This window comes from Polistes canadensis, unplaced genomic scaffold, assembly GCF_001313835.1.
Source record: "Polistes canadensis isolate GaletaPanama2010 unplaced genomic scaffold, ASM131383v1 scaffold_27, whole genome shotgun sequence".
NCBI classification, from domain to species: Eukaryota; Metazoa; Arthropoda; class Insecta; order Hymenoptera; family Vespidae; genus Polistes; species Polistes canadensis.
Window position 1 is genome coordinate 360,997 of NW_014569574.1, and position 20,694 is coordinate 381,690.

Below are 20,694 nucleotides of genomic sequence, written 5' to 3' on the forward strand. Positions count from 1 at the left end.
AATGTATAAAATGTCTTTCTATTGCTGAAATTGATTTCTTTGTATAAAATACTCCTTCTTTCTCTTAACATCGAGATATATGAATTGTGAAAAATTAAACAATTCCGTACGAATAGCAAAAATAGAAATTTAAAATATATCGACGATAAATAAATATTGTGCAATTATTTTTAATCTTTAAATTTGAAGTAATCGATATTTAATTGTATTAAAAAAAAATAATGATAATAATTTTACTTTCTTTTAAATTAATACCGATATTTTAAAAAATATATATGTGAGGTGTATGGTTTTTTCTTTTTTTCTTTTTATCATTAAAATGGGGTGTATATATATATATATATTCTTATATACAAGTATTGTACGTAATCAATAAGTTTACTAACTTTAAATTATACACAAATACGTAATTTTATTGCTATAACGTTTCATACACCATCCTCGACACAATTCCTGTTGGTAATTATGAGAAAGATCATGACTATTTTATACTAACACGTAAGGACGATAAAAAATAACCGATGTTATTTAAATTGCGACGATGGCTGTCTGTCGTGTTTCGTTTACGATGATGATGATGATGATGATGATGATAATGATAATGATAATGATAATGATAATAATAATAATAATACTTTACCCGATTGTACTCGAATTACAATATATTAATTTTGTTCTAAAAAAATTTAATGCTAAGATTTTGTGGTTCACTCCACATGAAACAACAAAAAAGAAAGATTCATATTCGCTGCTAATTCGTTTGAGTGTGTGAGTGTGTGTGTGTGAATACTTTAAATTATTAGTAAAAAAACAAAGTTTTGGATCTTTTATGCTTATTTTTTTTTTTTTTTTAGTTTGTTTTTATATAATAATTTTTCTCCATTACACGGATGCACGCGTCATTCATTAATTTTTTTATTTTCTATCCGTTGATTTTTTTTTCTTTTTCATTAAAATTCTTCATTATTTACAAATGCAAAATTGTTCATTCCGCATTAAAATGTTAACGCTATCTCTGATATATTGATTCGAGTAAATGCGTTTAATGTGACTTTTGTAAAAGATGTGTAAAGTAAGTCGCTTATCTTTAAATCTTCGTTTATCGATACAAGTTTATACCAGGAATCAAATTTATAAAACTCAATGTTTCCTAACGATGTTTGACTTCTTTTTATTTTCGTTTATTTTTCTTTTTTATTTTAAGAATAATTTAGGATTTCCACTTGCTTAGTTTGACTCGTAAAAGAAAATAAAAAAGCGAATATTTTTGCCATCTCTTTAAAAAGGCTTCTCTTCGAAAAAGTTTTCTCATGCTCTCGATTAAGAGAAAAATGAATAAATATATAATACACCATTCAATATTTCGACGAATGCATTGTTTTTATCATTATTTAATTTTGATACTTGCTTTTATTATTAATCCGTAATAAGAAGTGCATTAATGATGAATACATTTTTTCAAATAATGTCATTAGCAATACATAATAAATAATGATTAAAAATAAGTATTAATTAGATTTATCTAATCAAATAGATCAATTACATATAATTTAGTTTGCAACGAAAAGCCATTTTTAAAAGGTGGCACGTTTGAAAGAAAAAGAAATTGATAAGAAATATGCGTCTTTTTTTTCTTTAATAATAACGGGAATCAGTTATTTTGAAGAAGTACGGGAGAAAGGAAAGCGGAACGGTTGATTGATTGGCTTTTAAAATATTAAGCGATGGATCTAGTAGCAGACTCTGTTCAGACTTGTAATGTATTCTCCTCTGACCACACTTTGCCAATCACGTTGGTATTGTGTCATATCAATACCGTGCCCACATTGTACCAACAACTTACACAACATTTTTTTAACAACTTCTTTTCTATTACTCCCCAAAGCTGCAGTTTGTCGACAGACACGACTATAATACAAAGCAAGGGCACTTGATAAAATAACTTAGTCTTCTATTTCATAATTATCTCTATATAACGTACATATATAAAACAAATTATGAGTAAAGAAATAATGATCAGGTCGGTATAATATTACGATTCTTACCTTACAAATTTTTTTATTATTATTATTATTATTATTACTTTTTTTTTCTTCATTTTTTTTAATGCCCGATAAATACGAATTGATTTTTTTTCTTTAGCACGGAGAAATGGCCGCAATAATTTATTTATTTATTTATTTATTTATTATTTCGAGAGAGAAGATGCGTGTGTCCACGAATAGAAAGGAAAAACGCGTTTCTTTCTGGTTTCTTTTTTCTATCTTTTTTTTAACCGCGAGTTTAAAAAATTCATCGAATTTAAAATATGTAATATATTTATGAGCGGAAAGTGGAAAGGAGGGAGGGCTGGGGGTGCAAGTGGTGGACCGTGATCCTATACGATTTTTTTTCTTGTTGTTCTTTTTTTGTTTGTTTGTTATACTTTGGGAGTCATCGCCTCTCTTTCCTTTCGATTCTCAAACTAATCGTTCCAGTATAGGTAAAGCCCACTCGTTTCAGAATAGGAACAACCAACCAAATCTCCTCGTGTTTATGTATGTTAATTGTTATTAGTCATGATATAAGTAATAATGTTAATATTTGAATAAAGTAACATGATGTGTAGTCAAGTATTCATGGAATACTTAGCTGCACGGAGGTCATGCGAGGATAGAGCCACCACAGTTGTCTTCCCACTGTCAATGCTGTCCTTTTTTTTTCTTTACACCATATATATATATTATATCGGATTTATTAGTATATATATATATATAGTATAAATATATACACGCACGCTAGATTTAACAATCTTTCATCACACTCATTCACGCATACTTAACTTCAGAAGAGAGGAACGTCTCCGCAAGAGCAAAGTCTCTATATAACTCTTTTCGACGCGATTTGCTGCATATTTCCATTCTTTCTTTAATTATTATTATTATTATTATTTCTTTTTTTTGTTTTGTTTAAATCTTTCGTTGCCCCCTGCTTCTCTTATTCCTCATTTCTATTTTCTCTTTTTCACCGAGTAATTATATATCACTTCCACTGGATTCCCCCATCGTCTTTTATATAACCCTTTTTCGCTTATTTAACTCTCCTCTTTAGTTTAAACTTCACTTTTTGTTAATTCACAATGACTTATCACATGTTTATCTGTTTCCTTCCATTTTTTTTTAAACACTATTATCAAGTCAGCCCACTGTTTTGATACAAGGAACGATAATACAATTGAATATTTACGAACACAACATTTTTTTTGTTATGCTGAATAATGTAGCGTGGCTTGTAGAAAGACGCAAGCTTCTGGACTTGCGACGACCAGTCTCGCATCTCTCTTGCAATGTCCTATGAGACGACCTGTAAGTATAGTTGTGGCGGTATGGTGGTGGTGGTGGTGGTGGTGGTAGTAGTGGTGGTGGTGGTAGTAATGATGGTAGTAGTAGTGATGGTAGTGGTAAATGATAGTGATGACGGTGATGAAGGTGGTGGTAGTGATGGTGATAGTATCCGGTTTAGTATTTACAATTGGTTATAGCGATCGTTATTTTCCTAAGATGAGATGGTGCGCAGTTCAGTGCTCAAGATTTGGCATGTAATAGCATATCGAAGATATTCGTCTTTAGTCCATTTCCACTACGAACTGCTTGACGCGTTCATACCACTAAACATGCCAATAGTAAAGGAGCTCTGCTGCTGCTGTTGAATCTGTTGCTGCTGCTGTTGTTGCTGACTATTCGCTTGACGGCCATGTTTTGGCACAGGAGGTTGCAGGTATTCATGTCTAGCTAGTGTCAGTACATCTATACGTTCTTCTTTCCTATACGCTAGGCAGCTTCTTATGAAACCCTGTAGAACAATTTCATTCCAATTAAATACACCATAAGAAAATTAATAGTTCAAGTATTATTCCATTCATAAACCTTTTCTTACTTTTGCTTCGTTGCTAACAGTTGGTTTATTCGCAAACTGAACTTCAGTGGCCTTCAATATTGTGTTTTCTTCTAAAATTGTAGCTTGCGATTGGTTATGTCCAAATGGCTGTTAAAATGAAATATACAAATTCGTTTTATTATTAATATTACTATTCAATAATAATTTTATAAAAAAAAATGATCAATCAAGTACCTTTTTACCATAAAGGCATTGGTAAAATATAACTCCCACGCTCCATACATCAACTTTTGATGATATTTTAGGAGGGTTTTTTCCAATGACAAAACATTCTGGTGGGAGGTACCTATAATTAAGAAAGTTTATATTAAATAAATCTAATAATGCCAAGAAGAAAATAACGAAGAAAGATACACATACCAATAAGTACCAGCACCCTGGGATGTAAGGTCCATACCATGATCAGGGTTGTAATTTTCTTCATCCATAACTTTACTCAATCCAAAGTCTGTAATTTTTATTTCTCCACAGACATTACCTTCCGTGAGTAATATATTACCTTTAAAAGAAAAGATAAGACATAAAATACATTGTTGAAATATTTGAATATGACACATGTAAAATCATTTTAATTTCTACATACCTGGCTTTAGATCATAATGTATAACCGGTGGTTTTATTTCATTGAGGTACTTCAATGCCGATACTACTTGCATAACGATCGACCTTGCTTCCCTTTCTGGTATAGTTTTATGCTACCAAAGAAAAAAACATAATTTCGCTTAATCTCATTTATTAAAAGAAGAAAACTGTTAAGTTTAAGAAAATATTGCATACCTGTTTGAGGTAAAAATCTAAATCGTGTCCATCACAATACTCCAAGACAGTACAAAAGGAATTGGCGTCAATTTCAAACACATCATACAATTTTACAACACGAGGGTGATCTAGAGCTTTATGTATATTGTATTCCCGTAATGCGTGCCTGTTTTAATAACGAATTTATTAAATAAATTATATATAGATCTATCATTCTCAATATTTGTTTTTAATATAATTCAATTGTTAACTTACTTTATGTAATTAGCTTTTTTATCTTCTTTCCAGTCTTTATTTAATTGATGCACTTTACAAGCAACATACCGTTGCTCTTTTAAGTCAAATGCCTGTTTTAAAAAGTGAATAAAATATATAAAATAAAGAAAGTTAATTAGAAAAATTCTTAAACAAAGATATATATAATAAAGAATATATTTAATACCTTATGCACTTCACTGAAGCCACCTTTTCCCAATAACATTAGTAAAAGGTAACGTTCATTCAATACAGGATGAGAATTGAATCGCGATTGGTCCTCGTTATGAATACGCTTCAACTCTCTGATGTGTAAATTTCGTTCCCTTTCTAATTTCTCCATTTCTAGTTGCAGATCAGCGTCTTCTTTCTTCAACGCACTTTGCCGCAACTGAGAATAAAAATTATTCAGATATATTTAATTAACTATTGTTTATATTTACACAATAATATAAATGATAATAAATTTGAATACCTTGAGTATTTCATCAGCTTCATAATACTCTTGCCACGTGTAAGAACCAGGCACAGCATCTGGTTTTAAGAATGTAGCTTCAGTTCCATTATGCAAGGAAGGTTGCGGCTGACTACGTTTCCTACTCGTTTCACTATTAGACGGCCTCTTTTTGAGCAATAATTTTTTCTGTCTATCAATTTCTTCCCGCTCAGTTGCAATTTCTTCTTGTCTTCGAGCTAATTCTTGAAATGCGTAACCATCCGTCCAATTTTCTTGAAACGTTGCACCTACCCTCTGGGTCACAAACTGTCCCAACCTTAGTCTATTTTGCATACACTTTTGCCTAGCCTCTTTTTTTTCTATGTTTGATTTTTCTTTTAATAACTTCTTTACAACGTCTATACACTTATTTATATGGGATTTGTGCTGCTCAATAAGTTTTTGTTGATTAGCCATTTGATGCCTAAGTTCTTCTGTTGTCTGTAAAAATAATAATAATAAAAAAAAACAAAGAATATATATATATATATATATTATGTGTAAATATTTAAATAATTAATAATTAGAATAAAGAAAAGAGAGAGAAGAACCATCATCTTTGGTGTTTATATCGCAATGCATAGACTTTACTACTTACTCTATTTAATTCATCAATTTTGTTATTACGTAGTTCTAAGTCCGAAGAGGCTTGAGTTTCAAATTCCTGTATCCTCTGGCAAGTTAGTTCTGTCTGGAATATATAATTGATATATTTTATAGTAAATACAATGTAATTAACTGTAACATCTGATACATTTGTCAGCATTGATTAGAAACACCAGATACCTTGCTGCACCCAGATTGAGTAAAATACATGTAACAAAATAAAAAAAATCTATATTTCTTTTGTTTATATTGTTAGGAACTCTCTCATCAATGAGATGCTAAATTCAAGGAATTATTTTAGCAAAATCAGATCGAATAAAATATAAGAAATATCAATGTTAATTATCCATTTAAAATAAATCATTTTAGAACAAAACTCAAGGGGATATTAATGTAAAAAAAATTACAGGCAGCAAGGAAAACACCTAAAATGTATGCGTATGTTAAACATAGTGGACAAATACTCTAATCACCGTAAAAAAAAGTATAAATTTAATCATAACCCTCTCTCTCTTTATATATAATATCCAAATTTAAACCCGTTGAAAAATCAAGCATATAAAAATTAAATGATCTATTAAAATGTAAACGTACAGGAATGCCAAGATAAAAAACATACACCCCTATTTGAAAAAGATTTACTATAAAAATGATTATTCTTAAACATGATATAACTTTGACCAATTAAATGCAAAATAAGAATTTTTGTCATTGGTTTAAGGAGCGACATTACAAGGTAGCCTGCATTTGTATGATAACAAATGGATACAGTGCTACAGTCTGATTACAAATTCGTACAAATTATTGCGAACATTTTACAAGAAATATCCTTTTGATAATTACATATCACTTTTGCACACGATAATATAAATAATACATACAATCAATGATAGGAGTACAATGACAATAGCATTGCGAAATCATTTTACTCTTTGAAACTACCATCATCCACCACGATCATCGCTTAAGATAAATTTGGTCATTTAATTGCTTTTGCCAATTTGCCTATACTTGTGTATTTTAAATATTTATACTTTGTAGTACATTTAATAGAACACTAAAAAAAATCTTAAGTAGATATATCGTGTTAACAAAGTGTTTTATCAATAACAACATTTTTAATTAGAGAAACACTGTAAGAAACAATAGGGTTTTTCTTATAAAATGCTCGCAAGTATTACCGAATTTTGCTTACATTTGGGGTGTTAGTCTTCGCTTGCCTGACCTGGCTTGTCCTACTGAGGTTGGTAGGCCTTACCTGCACCTGCTTGCTGACCATTGAGCCTGCAGGTTGCGTCGAAGACGGTGGTGGAAGAGTTGGAGGTTGCGGATGAGGCCTCGGTGGTTGCATCAAGGATGAAAATTCTGCCACCGAGGAGTTAGGCGTTGTTACTTGAGGTGAAAAAGGTTGTTGCGGTGATGGAGGATACTGTTGAAATAAAAATTTAAAATACATGATTAAGTTTAATAAAACAAAAATAACGATAACATATGTCTATTCCATGTTATTTTGGCAGAAGTAGAAGAATAAAAAGAAAGGTATATTTATAACACTTAAAAGGATACTCACCATGGGATATCCCTGCTGAGGAGAAGGACTTTTTGCTCCTCCGTGTCGAATGGGACTATTACCAAGATGGTGTTTTGAAAAATATTCGTTGATTTTCTTGTTCTCTAAAGCTGCAACAGACCTGGTTCCTTTGCTACCCACCGGCCCTCCTGGAACCCCTCCGCCACCATCATCAGCTTTACGCTTTCTTTTCCTTTCAGAAGGAGTTCTTGGTATTTTTTCTGGAGTATTTGGATCTACCTCCTTATCACTATGCGAAGAGCCTGTAATGAATTAAAAACCATATATACAAAGTGAAATTTAGTATTCGATGTTGAATATATACCACTTTATTATGAAAAGATAAAAGATCGTTGTAATATAAATATAAATATGTCTTATCGGATTGGAATACTTGTTATTATTTCTTGTTAGAAATAAGAAGATACTCTGACATGACAAGTATTTAAACATATATGGATGAGAAGTAAACTAATCAGTGTTCTTAGTGCGTACAGATTTAAAGGACATTTTTTTCTATATATTTTTAAATATCATTTTAAAAGTATAAACATACCGGTACTCATGTTCGAGTCTTGACTATGAACCGACTGACCAGAGTTTACGGTTGATTGGGGTGCCATCTGAATTTGTGACCCAGCAGACATCTGAAATAAAACAAAGAATATTAATCAAAGTCTATTTTTTTGGATGATCAAAATTTAGGATGATTTACAAAAATATCTATATATATATCTATATATATATATATATATATATACATGTAAATATATACGATAACACGAACCAACTAATCGGACGGAGAAATTCGGCAAAACGATGACGCGAGGAATGTAATAAAAAGAAGATTAGCACCAGGGCACTAGTGTCTGATCGAGTTTCACCACTTCATCATGTAAAAGATGCGGAAAAGTCTGACATTAAAGGGCCGAAAATTAATGTCAAACTGAAATAAGGAAGGAATGAAGGAAGGAATGAAGGAAGGAAGGAAGAAAGCAAGGAATGAATGAATGAATGAATGAAAGAAAGACAGAAGAAGGAAGGAAGAAAGAAAGGGAGGAAGGAAGGAAAGAAGGAAGGAAGGAAGGAAGGAAGGAAAGAAGGAAGGAACGGACGGCGACCGGAAAGAGACGACGACGATGATCAAATGCAAGCGTAGAATAAACGTAGGGAAGAAAAATAATAGTATTATTAAAGAAAGTTACACTTGGTATTGTAGTTGGCACTGCCGTGCTGCTTACTGTCTACAGCGGCCAACGCAATTCGCATGTTGTTAAAAGACACAATTTACCGAGGGGAATAAACCTGGAAGGACAGAATCATGCAGAAAAAGAGGAGGGAGTAAAGGAACGACATTGTGCGAGAGAGAAAGAACACGCGCACTGGACAGAAGGGGAGCGAGCGAGCGAGTAAGTGCGACAGAGACACCACCAACTGGAGAGACTAAATGTGATGGAGAGAGAGAGAGAAACGATAAGCGGGAGGGAAAATGAAAGATAGACAGCAGATAGACGGATAGATGGTTTGTGTGAGTGAGAAAGAGAGTGAGTGAGTGAGTGAAAGAGAGAGAGAGAGAGAGAGAGAGAGAAAAAAATAAAGAGAAAGAAAGAAAAAGAGAGTGACACCTTCCAAGGCAGCCTATGGTGGAGTCCCATAGTCGTGCTCTCGGTTTGTGCGGATCGGCAGTATGTCAAACATAGGCACACTTTCGCGCACGATTCCTACGTAAAAGTCAATAGCACCGTGCGAGCAAAATGTGCGATATACGCTTGGAGCTAGAGGAATCACGACAAAATGGAGGACCATAGAAGAGAAGAGAAGAGCAGGCGGGAGGGAGGGAGGCCGAGGGAGGACAGACGAACGGACGGACGGAAGGGCAAAGGGGGGAAAGAAGGGAAGAAGCGGTGGAGGAGGAGGAGATGGGTGGGGGTTCTCTGAACAGCAGGGAAGGCACCGACGACGAAACGAGAAGAGAAGAGACCAGGCTAGGGACGAGGCGGGGGGCAACGAAGTAACTCTGGCGATAGGGTGGGGTAGGGGTTGCACGGGGAGGGGATGAGAGGTAAGGACTCGATGGTGGAGGAGTGGTTGCGGCGTCGTCGTCGACGTCAACGGCGTCGACGGCGTCGTCGACAGCGGATCGGGAAGCAGATAAAACCAAAACACCACGAGGGGGCAGTTTCACTCACAAGTTCGCTTCCGAATTCTCTTTCGAACGGCAGAGACTGATCTATCTATCTCTCTTTCTCTTTCTTGTTGTTATAGCCAGATTCTCTTCTTTATCGGACGTGCGCCTACAAATTGAGGAAAGGAGGAGGTGGAGTAAGAAGGCAAAACTATTCACGTCATACGGCCGATGACGTCGGTAAGACGATAAATTACACGCAGCGACTCTCTTCTTCTTTTTCTTATTATTCTTATTATTCTGACTATTGTTATTATTCTTATTATTATCATGATTTGTGGGGGACCAGCGTGTCGGCCACGTTTACTCCCGTGCGCGCGGTTAAGAACCCGGATTAATGGTAAGTCCTCATGGACGCGGTCACGCGTTTGCCAGGCGGAACGCACACGTTCGAATTCCACGCTCTCTGCCACCATCGCGCGTATACACATGCTCTAGAACTCGGAATTAAAGACATTTCTTTTACTAGCTATTGCTATTGCTATTACTATTGCTATTGCTATGTTGCTTTTGCTGTTACTATTTACTGTTTTAACATCGATGTCATCTCGGTTAGATAAAAAGATAGATTCGCATGCATGTATGTTTCTTTTTTTGAATGGGCTATGTCTTGTAACTCGAGATGCAACTCCGATTTCGAGAAATAATTGAAGACGTTCGATTATCGAAATAATCTCGTTCAATACCCTTCTTCCATGATAGTTGATGATACAAGGTACAAACAAGTACGAAGTGACATGCGGTCTACTAATCTTCATTAAAACAAGTAATATGTAAGATATAATTGGATTGTAAGTTTTAGTTAATAATTAGATTTGCTAAGAAATAAATTCGAATATGTTTCAATAATTCGCTAAACTGCAATGATCCCTTTCGCGATGACAATTTTTGAAAAAAGAAGAGAAAGAGTATTGTATAAATCCTTCGTGTAACTTCGGTGCCTTCGTCGTTAATACACCACTCCTACGATCGATAGAGGACACGCACTCAACGTCTACGCCATTTGAATATTTTAAAGCGAACCTCTCGCATTTTTAAAACGCGAATATAGAGAACGATGATGATGACGACGACGACGACGACGACGACGACGACAACGAAGACGACGACAACTACGAAGACGACCGGCTTGGTGCCTTCATTTTGAAATATCCAACACTTCCCCTTCGGCAATGATATTCGTCAGATTACATCGAACAGTGGAGATATTTGAGCAAGACGAAGGTCAATGTACACGACATGCTGGACACAAGGGACGACAGATAAGAAGAATAAGAAGATTCCCGTGTGAAAAAGTATAACATTAGTTGTTAAAGGGACGATCATCTCTGTTCGTACCTATTTTATTAAAAATAAAGATCTATTATTATCATCGCCGTAAAAAAAAAAACAAGGAGAAAAAAAACGAGAAACAGAGAGATACGCGAATGATAAAAAAAAAAGAAAAGGAAAAGAGGAATACTAAAAGAGAATGAGAGAGAGAGAGAGAGAGAGAGAAAGAAAAGGACATCGAGACACATTAAAAATTGACGTTCGAAGCCGGCTTTGAAAGTGTCACGATACTTACGTACGAAATGAGAGCCCTGAGAGAACAAAGGAGAAGAAATTATTCGCGTCTCATCTTGAAACAATTGTTCGCCTTTTCGCGAAGAAGGTAAAACGGATGAAAGGAGGAACTGCTACCGGGATGTTTACCGAGTATCGACGCCGAGCCACTGTAACAGAGAGCGTATGTAGAGAGAAAGAGACCGAATAAGATAGAAACAGAAGAGAGAGGAAGAGAGAAGGGGAGGCGGGAGAGGAGAGAGAGAGAGAGAGAAAGAGCGAGAGAATCTCGAAGCAGCAGAGTTCGAAATCCGTCCTATCACACGAACGCATCCGATTCACTAAGAAAAGCGACTCGACGAATCACAGATCGCAGTATGCGGCCAGGCATTGGCAACGCAAGCGAGAGCGAGAGAGGATTCCGCGTTGTTGGACCTTTCGGTGATGCAGCTGCTGGAGTGTATGAACCGTGTTGATCTAACCTAACATTCCTTCCTTCCTTCATGTCGCATATACGATGAAGAAAAAACTTAGGGCGAATACCGAGACTACAAGAAGAAAAAAAACGAAGAAATCAAGGGAAAGAGAGATGATCGAAACGAAGATGCGCGCATTTGATCGTTTATGCGTTCTTGCATGGGGAAAAAAACTTGAAATAATAAGAAATAAAAAGAAGACAATAAAATAAAGGAGGATGCGCTAGAAAAGAAAGTTTACCTGCAAAAGAAGTTTCTCTTCTTCCTACGAAAGGTACAAAGAAAATGAGAAAGAAAAAGAAAGAGGGGGGAGGAATAAGGAGAAAGAGAGTAGTGGGAGAAAGCCGGTGCTCACGTGCTACGGGACGCCTTACGACAAGGAATCTCGTGCTAAGGGAGTAAGTAGATACAGACAGGGAGAAAGAGAGAGAAAGAGAGAGAGAGAGAGAGAGAGAGAAAGAGAGAGGTGTTCTCGTTCCGCTCGTTTGCCGAATACGCACCGAGAGGATGATCCGTGTCTGAGAGAAGAGGAAACTTCCTTATCGATGGATCAGCGACCGTGCCCGGAACTGGGCTAGAGGGCCGGGGTTCGTCTCTCTCTCGGGCACCGGAGGAGAGAGAAAAGCCGGCTGGTGTCTGTTTCTCTCTTACTCTCTCTTTCTCTTTCTCTTTCTCTCTCTCTCTCCACCCCCCTTTTGACGATCGTCGTTCGTTCGTTCTCTCGCTTGTGCGCGCGCGTGCGTTAGAGTTAAAGTAGAGTTCGGCTCGAGGAGACAGCGTATAAACTGCACCGGCGGTACTCCCGATGAGGAGTTGTCCTCGTCCTCGTCCTCGTCCTCGTCCTCGTCGTCGTCGTCGTCGTCGTCGTCGTCCTTCTCCTCCTCCTTCTCCAAGACGACGACGACAACGCTGACGAATGCACGCGAATTATTTTTTCGTACTCGATTTCTTCTTCTGTTTCTTCTTCTATTTTCTGGCAGAGTTCGTTCCTTTCTCCATTTCGTTTTCGATAACAACAGCAGCAGCAGCAGAAATAGTAATAACAAGAACAACAACGAAGACGAAGATGACAATAATGAAGATGATGACAGTAATGATGATGATGATGATGATTATTCGACGACAGTCCTACAACGTTAGCCATAACCCACCACCACCACCAGAGTCAGTCATCATCAAACCATCATGTTTCTTTTTCTCTTTTTTGTGTTTTTCTTTCACCGACGAAAAAAGAAAAAGAACTAAAAAAAAAATATTAGACTCTCACTTGGTTTGATCTTTCTCGAGTTCAACCTCATGAAGAAATTGCGATACGATTGAAGAGGACGACACACTGTTTTTCGAAGAGCGACGACGAAAAGAAGAAGTGCAAGACCGATTACAATTACGACGGCAACGACAACGACAACGACAACGACGGCGATTACAGCAGCAGTAGCAGCACGGAGTGCCGTCAATGGCCACGATAAACAGCATTACGCGTACGTTTTCACGAGCCAAAAATTCCGGCGTGTGGACTCGTCTAATCGAAACGGAACTGGAACTGTCCGACCACCATACCGTTCGCAACTACTACTACTACTACTACCTAGCAGGAGGTCTTTCTCTTTCTCTCTCTCACGCTATTCCTCTGTTTCTTTCTCCCCCTCCTTCGCTCTCTCTTTCTCCCCCGCGCTACGGCAAATGAGCAACGAGCGAGATTCCGAGATGCGGCAAAAGGTGCAACCACTTCACCTCCCCGCGGCCCGCCGCGCTACCGCCCCGCGATCACAACAGAGAGACGAACGGACGGACGGAGACGGAGAAAGGGGGTAGTTGACGGCGGGGAGGGAGGGAGGTAGGATCGACGATGAAGAGAGAGAGAGTGAGAGAGAGCGGGAGGGTGGAGAGCGGGCGAAGCGACGAAGCTTGGCGAGCACGGACCCAGGGGAAGAGAGGGTCGGGAGCAGGGGAGGAGGTGGTGGTGGCAGTTGGGGGGAGGGAGAGCTCACTCGACGAAGGAGTAAGACCGAAAGAAACGCCGCGTGACTGACGAAGAGAAGAGATTTTGCGCTCGAGAGAGAGAGAGAGAGAGAGAGAGAGAGAGAGAGAGAGAGAGAGAGAGAGAGAGGGAAAGAGAGAAGGCATATGAGACATTCCTTCGGTGAACGGATCGACCGAGTGTGAGTGCAAGCGAGCCAGTAAAATCGATGTGGCCAAGTGTGGCTGTATGTACCGGCGCGTCGTGCAAAAGGGTGCCGTTGTACCGCGATACGTTGTACGTGATACGCGCTTCGCTGCCCGGCTCTCGTCTTGCGCCTATCACGCGTCGGCCTCTTCCCCTTCCACTTTACACTCTCCTCTCTCGCTATCTCTCTCTGTCTTTTTCTTTAACTTCCGATCGAATGTATGTCTCGTTTGATTAACATTAACTATCATATGCTTACAATGAATAATATACTTTGGAAACGGACTGCTCATATTTTCATTCCTCATTTATATTCTTATTCCTGTTTGATAATGTTTCCTATAAGAATTATTTAACGATCATATGTGTAACATAGGAGATGTATTTGTATCGGTGTATATGACGTAAATTTTGCTCGCGTCGTTGCCGTCGTAGTCGCCGTCGTCGTCATTCGTGACGTCGTTCGCGCGAGGGGATTAAAACGGTCAACGGCTACATTCCGTGCCACAAGTGTCAGGTGTAAATTCACCTTTAAGACCGGAGCGCCCTCGCGAGGATGCGATTCCCGTCTAATGGTGACGGCCCTGTGCACTACGTCCTCCTCGTCGTCTACCGTCGTCTCGTCGTCGTCGTCGCGTGTCGTCGTCGTGCCGTGCAAGCGCGCGTATTAGCAGAGAGAGACTACCGGTGGTGGTCGTCGTCCTTAGTGGTGGGGATGATTCCAAACGAGCCACCAACAGCCGTCGCGAGTGAGAACGGAGCAGCATTGCTTGTTGGACCGTCGACTAGGTCGGATTGTTCAACTTAACATCATTTTTACGTGATTTTTTTTATGATTTAGATTCTTTTTACTAATTTAAATGTTGTTTTCCCTCTTTATGTAATTGTAAATGCATTTAAACAAAAAATAAATTATATTCGCTTATAAAAGTAATTAATTTGCTTGTAATTCTGGAGTTAATCTTTTTACAATTCTTGCGAATACTGTTCGTCGATGTACGTGCGTGAAATCTGATTATGTAGTGAAAGAGAAAAAGACTAAGTGTATATTATTTGGAATCGATCAACGACACAACAGTGCACCGCGAGTGAAGAAGAATCCGATAATTAGTGTTTGTAGGTCAACCATTTTGGTGAACTCTAATGGACAAGATAGAAAACGCTAATGGGTAATAACAAGATTTACTAATAAAATTTCAAAAAAAAAAACAAATTCATACATCTCCAAAGTGTGCTTGTTATCCCCTTTAAAAAAACCTATCCTAGAATATCAAGAAAGCAAAGAATCTCATTTAAAGTGTTAACAGAAAAAAGCGCAAGTGTGCATGTGTTCTTTTTGCAATCGGATAATGTTGTAATTCCTAGACCTTGCAATGCCATTCGATCGTAGAAAAGACATCAAGAACGGAGGTGGCAATGTAGTAATATTTGATGATAATGGAAAAGAAAAAAACATGCTAGATTGCGTCAACAGAACACAATAGCAAAGAAAAGAGAATGCATAAAAGTAAGATAGTTCCTGGGGTCTGGTCTGGTCTGGTTTGGCTTGGCTGCTGGCTAGCAAACAGGCAGGCAGGTAGGCAGGCTGGTTGGTTATGGTTTAGTAATTCCCTCTCCAGAGTGAGTGAGTGAGTGCGCGCGCGCGCTCTTGTCGAGGAGAGAGAAGGCTTTCCTCCACCAAGAAGCAGCAATAGGTCGCACACTCATTAGCCCAGTCGCGCGCGATTTCCCCCACTCGTTGCTGGTGCCGGCGGCCGACCAGCTGATCGGCCACGCGGCGTTGCCTCGTTGTTGCGACTTGCGCTCTGACTCGCCACGCGGTTTCTGTGTACGACTAAGAGAGGAGAGGACGCGCGTCCTACCACAAACGAGCGCGCGCGCACGTTCGCGCCCTATTCTCAGGAGAGGCTAGATATACGCTTCGTCGGCGGCACTGTGCAAGGACGAACGACGACGACGACACGACAAACGAACGAACGACAAACGAACGCGCGCAACGTTACGCTACTCTACTCTACTGTCAAACACATATACACACACGTCGGTAAAACTCAATATCTTCTCTCTCTCTCTCTCTCTCTCTCTCACTTTCCTTACACTACTCTACGGCTATGTTTTATTATCCCGATGGGAATTAACACCTTCATTATCTTTTGATATAGTACGTTACGTACTGTCGATAAACTTAGCTACAAGAATTTATCTATATTTTTATCGATATGAATAAATAATGATCAGTGTGTTGAATGAAACTAGAATAATTAGAGTCAACGTTTTTGGATTAAAATAGTCTTAATACTTATTGTATTTAAAGTAAATCAAGAAATACGCGTAGTAGAATTTAGAGTCCCTTCTTTTCTTTTAATGGTCGAAGAGAGAGAGAAACCATCTTGGATTGGGTTCTGTTTGAAATTATGATTCCTATTCTCGTCGAATCAGAGATAATAATGATCGCGTTCGGATGACACACTTTTCCTGTTATATGGCATATCTCTCGGTAGTCGAACCGTTACAATGCAACTCGACACGATACTTGGCTCTCAGCCTGAAGCTAACTATAAAAGAAAGAAGTTCTTTCGACCGGCAAGATGGAACACACTGCTGGCAACCTTGGAACGCTGATTAATCGTATATACGAGAAATCTTCCACTCCCTTTTAACTATGACGATGATGCGTTAACTACCGCTGTTGTTTACTTTATTTTAAAATCACAGAGCTGTTCCAAATAACAAAATGTGAGTCATCGCAACCCAACAACTTGGAATGTTTTATACCTGCGTAATCTGACCATCGTTGCTTTTGACCAATAGAAAGAAATAAAACTTAACTGTTTTTACATTTTCCTTTCAACAGAAATAAGTAGAATATCCGATCGTGGAATATTGCATGCAAGAAAGACGACTATACAGATAATATGCGTAAAAATAAACGCTTTTTAATCATGCACTTGATAACTCCATTACTTTCCAGACTATTATCAATGGAAAATTTCAAAAGAGTTCATGTCTTATCGTATCAATTTCAATTTCGCGCCATTTTTTCCTCAAATAAAGAAAGAAGAAAGAAAGAAATAACATTACCGATCGAAAATTTAGTATCCCATAGATGATGTAGGGTCTGTCTCGTTTGATGAGAATAAGGAACAAATCGTAGAACGATGATTCCTTCCCCCGTTTTCTTTCCTTGCTTTATTTTTTCTCTTCTTTCCTATCCTTGTATATAAGATTGAAAAGAGTTGAAAAGAAGGCAAACGAAGCACGATCGCACGATGAAAATGCCTTATTGTGAAAGTTACGACATAACCGCACGTACTAGTTCGCAGGTCAACAGCACGTGATACGACGTCTCTCCCCTTCTCTCTCTTTTACTCCTCGACCGTGTTTCGTCTCACCCAGCTACAACCAACACACACAGGGTAATAGAAGAGAGACAAGAGAGAGAAAGATACGACGCTCGTAAGCTTTGCTTTGCTTTGCTTTGCTGTCGTTCGTTGCACTGATCTGTGTGTGTGTATGCTTGCATGCATATATGCGTGTATGTATGTATGTATGTCTGTATGTTTGTATGTAGGTACGTATGGATGGATGGATGTATGGTCTAAGTATACTGAGTGACTGATTCTAACGAATGAACGAACGAGTAAGCAAGCAAGTAAGCGAATGCTTACGAGATTAGACTTTCTATGATTAAACGGAATACATCGTTGGGCGTTGTTAATTGTCCAGAGTATGATAGAGACAGACAAACGGACTAACATAGTAGACCTCGACCGTAAATAACGTCGGCAGGTGGAGCTTCTGAATATCCACCGAACATTTGGCAGCTTAGGAATCGTAGCGTCCGGCGGCGCCACGTTAGATTTTCATTTATTCCTAACATATAGTTGTGTCGAACGACATACAATAAGTATCATCATGTAAATCCAAAGATATATCGTAGATATTTCGAAACAATCCATGAGATCAAGTTCATTAAATTTACTTCGTTTAGACTACTTAGTAGTCCCTTCCACCGATTGTTATTCGTTAAATCTTATCAATGTAAATGTTGTCATAAACACACATTTATATATATATGACGTTTTATAAATGAAGATCTTATACATTAGAACTGTTAGATTGAAATATGTCGTTATCCTTAATAAATATTTAGTTTAGGATCCTAACAACTTAAGAAAGTGGCTTCTTAGAAGCTCAAATATGATTCCAAAATCACAACGATTGAATGCTAAATAAGCCTGAATTCAATAGAAAAACGAAATAACATCAAATATGAAAAATAGATTGTAAAGATTGTGGAGATTAGGATAAAAGAAAAATGCAAGTAATTGTATTTAGGTGGATGTATAATTGTGTTCCAAAAAATGAGCTTTTTCGAGAGAATCGTCATATATAGAGGATTCCCTTGAGGTCATTTTTGGATGCGGTGTAACAATAGAGTTAGGGTGGGGCACAGGCAAGCTGACATCAAGCAAACACTTAACGTAGGTAGATCAGTAACGATCGGAAGCCCTAGTTCCTCTACGTGGCACTAGATGGTCGCTGGAACCGACCAGTTCCTGCACAACTCGGAGAGAAAAAAAAGCTACTACGCTTGACAAAAGTCCTGCGCAACTCTTCAAATCTTCCTAACTAAATTTTCTTAGACCCCCCTATTATGACTCATCGTCGACAACCAACGCATTCAACGCAACTCGATGATGATCCTGAGAAACGAACGACTCTATCTTTTACTTTTTAAATTAATGACTAAACAAAACGTCAAAGGGGTTGTTGTTGTTGTTGTTCAAAACTTGTATGATCGTTAATTATCTTTTCAAGATTTAATACAATTTTTACGAGGACATTAAGAATTTCATTTCCTGTAGATAAAACGGTGCGAAACGTAGATGACCCATATTATGAAAATACCCGAACAAGTGAATAATTAACATTTTAACATGTGCCACGTACTTCCGATGCATTCATTCAATTATCATTGGATTGTACCAATTCAAACACGTATAGTTATTAATTTTAATAAAACTCTTGATAAAGAAAATGATACATCACGCGCGAGCTTAAGTGTATCAAAAATAGGATTTTATTCCATCGACGTTGGAATTATGAAGAGTAGGAAATGGAAAGAAAAGATGATCGAGATGAGATTAGAAAGTATCTCGTTAAAATTTCAAATACGGTCAACGTACTCTTTTCTCTAAAAGCCAAAACAACGAGAAAAGTTAAGAATGGAAGAAGAACAAGAAGAAGAGAATCGGAGGCTTTTTCATGAACTCTTATTCTCTGGAATAATCGATCCTACCGTTCCCAAAGTTGGCAAGCAGGCGAAGGATGCCCCCTCGCCCTCGCCCTCCCCCTTCCCGCAGAAGCAAAGGGATTAAGGATCTCGTGAGTTCGCACTAAACTTTCTCGTGTCAAATTGGCGGTCGGTAAAAACACGTTCGATTCCTACGGTAAAATCTGTGTCCTTTTCGTGGGACACGAGGGGTCCTTGTAGCAGGTAAGTAAACAAGTAACTAAGTAACTAAGTACCAAGTGAAGAAGAAGAAAAAGAAGCAGAAGTTAACATTCTCACCGTCTTTTGTGATGGCCTCTTGTGGTCACTCTACCATAGCACAGAAGAAGTATATAGAGAAGAGAGAGGGAGAGGGAGAGAGAGGGAGAGAGAGAGAGAGAGAGAGAGAGAGAGAGAGAGAGAGAAAAGATATAAGTATCTAAAAAAGATAAAGATGAATCATCGAGAAGAAGAAGAAGAAGAAGAAACACTGAAGAAGAGTCACACGGTCGGATGCGTAAGTGAAATAGAATGGAGAGAAGAGACCATGAGGGCGAAACAAGAAAGGCAGAGACCGAGAAGAGAAGAGAAGAGAGAGATGGAAGACCACAAGTGTTTCCCCTGCTTGCTGAGGCGTCGATATATCAGCAGTCGGCGAAAGAAGCTCAATGTGGCGGTAAAAGCGGACGGTAATGCAGATTGTGACCCGTGCACTAGGTGTCTCCTGTTACCGCGTTGCATTGTGTGTGCAGAGCCGTGCATCTCGGTGATCCTCCCCCCTTATACCCCTTGCTTAAACCCCACATTAATCTGCTTCTTCTGTAGATCCCTTTCACGACTAAGACTCTAGCGAATTTCTTTTCATCGTGATCAAATCGTTTGTTACATTGAATATGTTAAATTTCTTATGTTGTTGTAAGAATTGAATAAAGAGAATTGGATGTCTTGGTATCACCAAAAATGGAATAGGTAATAGCAGTTTCTTGGAAATAAGATGAACTCAGGAACCAAATGGAAAAGGTAGCAAAGATGCCTTCTTCTGTTAGGAAAAAAGTTTAACTACTAAAATGGCTCCAGAGAGGTTTCGCACGCGATACCCGTTCCTACGTATTTAGTTTCCAAGGTTGGTAAGTATGTATAAACCTTCTATACAATGCGCGTGGTACCCACTTACTATCGAAAGGATCAATACAGGGGACATGCACCGGCCTGCTTGCTTGGTTGCTTGCTTGGCTCGGTTTGCCTACTTGCTTGGCTCGCTTGCTTGCTTATGTTCATGAATCTCTCTCGCCAAGACTGTAGGTCACGCAGCGACGCAGAATCGGCTTTCCGCAACGAGAGACACATTTTGCGCCATTCGCGAAACGCGATACCTACTTCAACGAACAATTTCACTACCGTTTGTCTTCCCATTTCAAACGTCC

At 38.2% G+C, this 20,694-nt stretch overlaps 1 protein-coding gene across 19 annotated transcripts in view; it reads right to left on the reverse strand.

Annotated features, from left to right (window-relative positions):
• Positions 1-836: 836 nt before the first annotated feature.
• Positions 837-20,694, reverse strand: part of LOC106783878 (serine/threonine-protein kinase tousled-like 2) — a 51,150-nt gene continuing 31,292 nt past the window's right edge. For 9 of the 19 annotated variants that reach the window (XM_014742826.1, XM_014742825.1, XM_014742823.1 and 6 more), the window contains 13 exons: positions 8,179-8,269; positions 7,623-7,885; positions 7,248-7,481; positions 6,045-6,137; positions 5,426-5,887; positions 5,138-5,341; positions 4,951-5,042; positions 4,714-4,861; positions 4,520-4,631; positions 4,297-4,435; positions 4,111-4,222; positions 3,916-4,023; positions 837-3,831 (listed from right to left, as the gene is read on the reverse strand). In XM_014742826.1, the coding sequence (XP_014598312.1) occupies positions 3,619-3,831; positions 3,916-4,023; positions 4,111-4,222; positions 4,297-4,435; positions 4,520-4,631; positions 4,714-4,861; positions 4,951-5,042; positions 5,138-5,341; positions 5,426-5,887; positions 6,045-6,137; positions 7,248-7,481; positions 7,623-7,885; positions 8,179-8,269 (2,271 nt within the window). In that variant the 3' untranslated portion in view covers positions 837-3,618. Of the gene's footprint in view, positions 3,832-3,915; positions 4,024-4,110; positions 4,223-4,296; positions 4,436-4,519; positions 4,632-4,713; positions 4,862-4,950; positions 5,043-5,137; positions 5,342-5,425; positions 5,888-6,044; positions 6,138-7,247; positions 7,482-7,622; positions 7,886-8,178; positions 8,270-8,409; positions 8,606-8,827; positions 8,904-9,247; positions 9,580-11,374; positions 11,523-12,328; positions 12,608-12,982; positions 12,989-13,095; positions 13,681-17,076; positions 17,100-20,694 lie in introns of those variants that run through there. The other 10 variants (XM_014742833.1, XM_014742830.1, XM_014742840.1 and 7 more) reach the window with 10 other exon arrangements.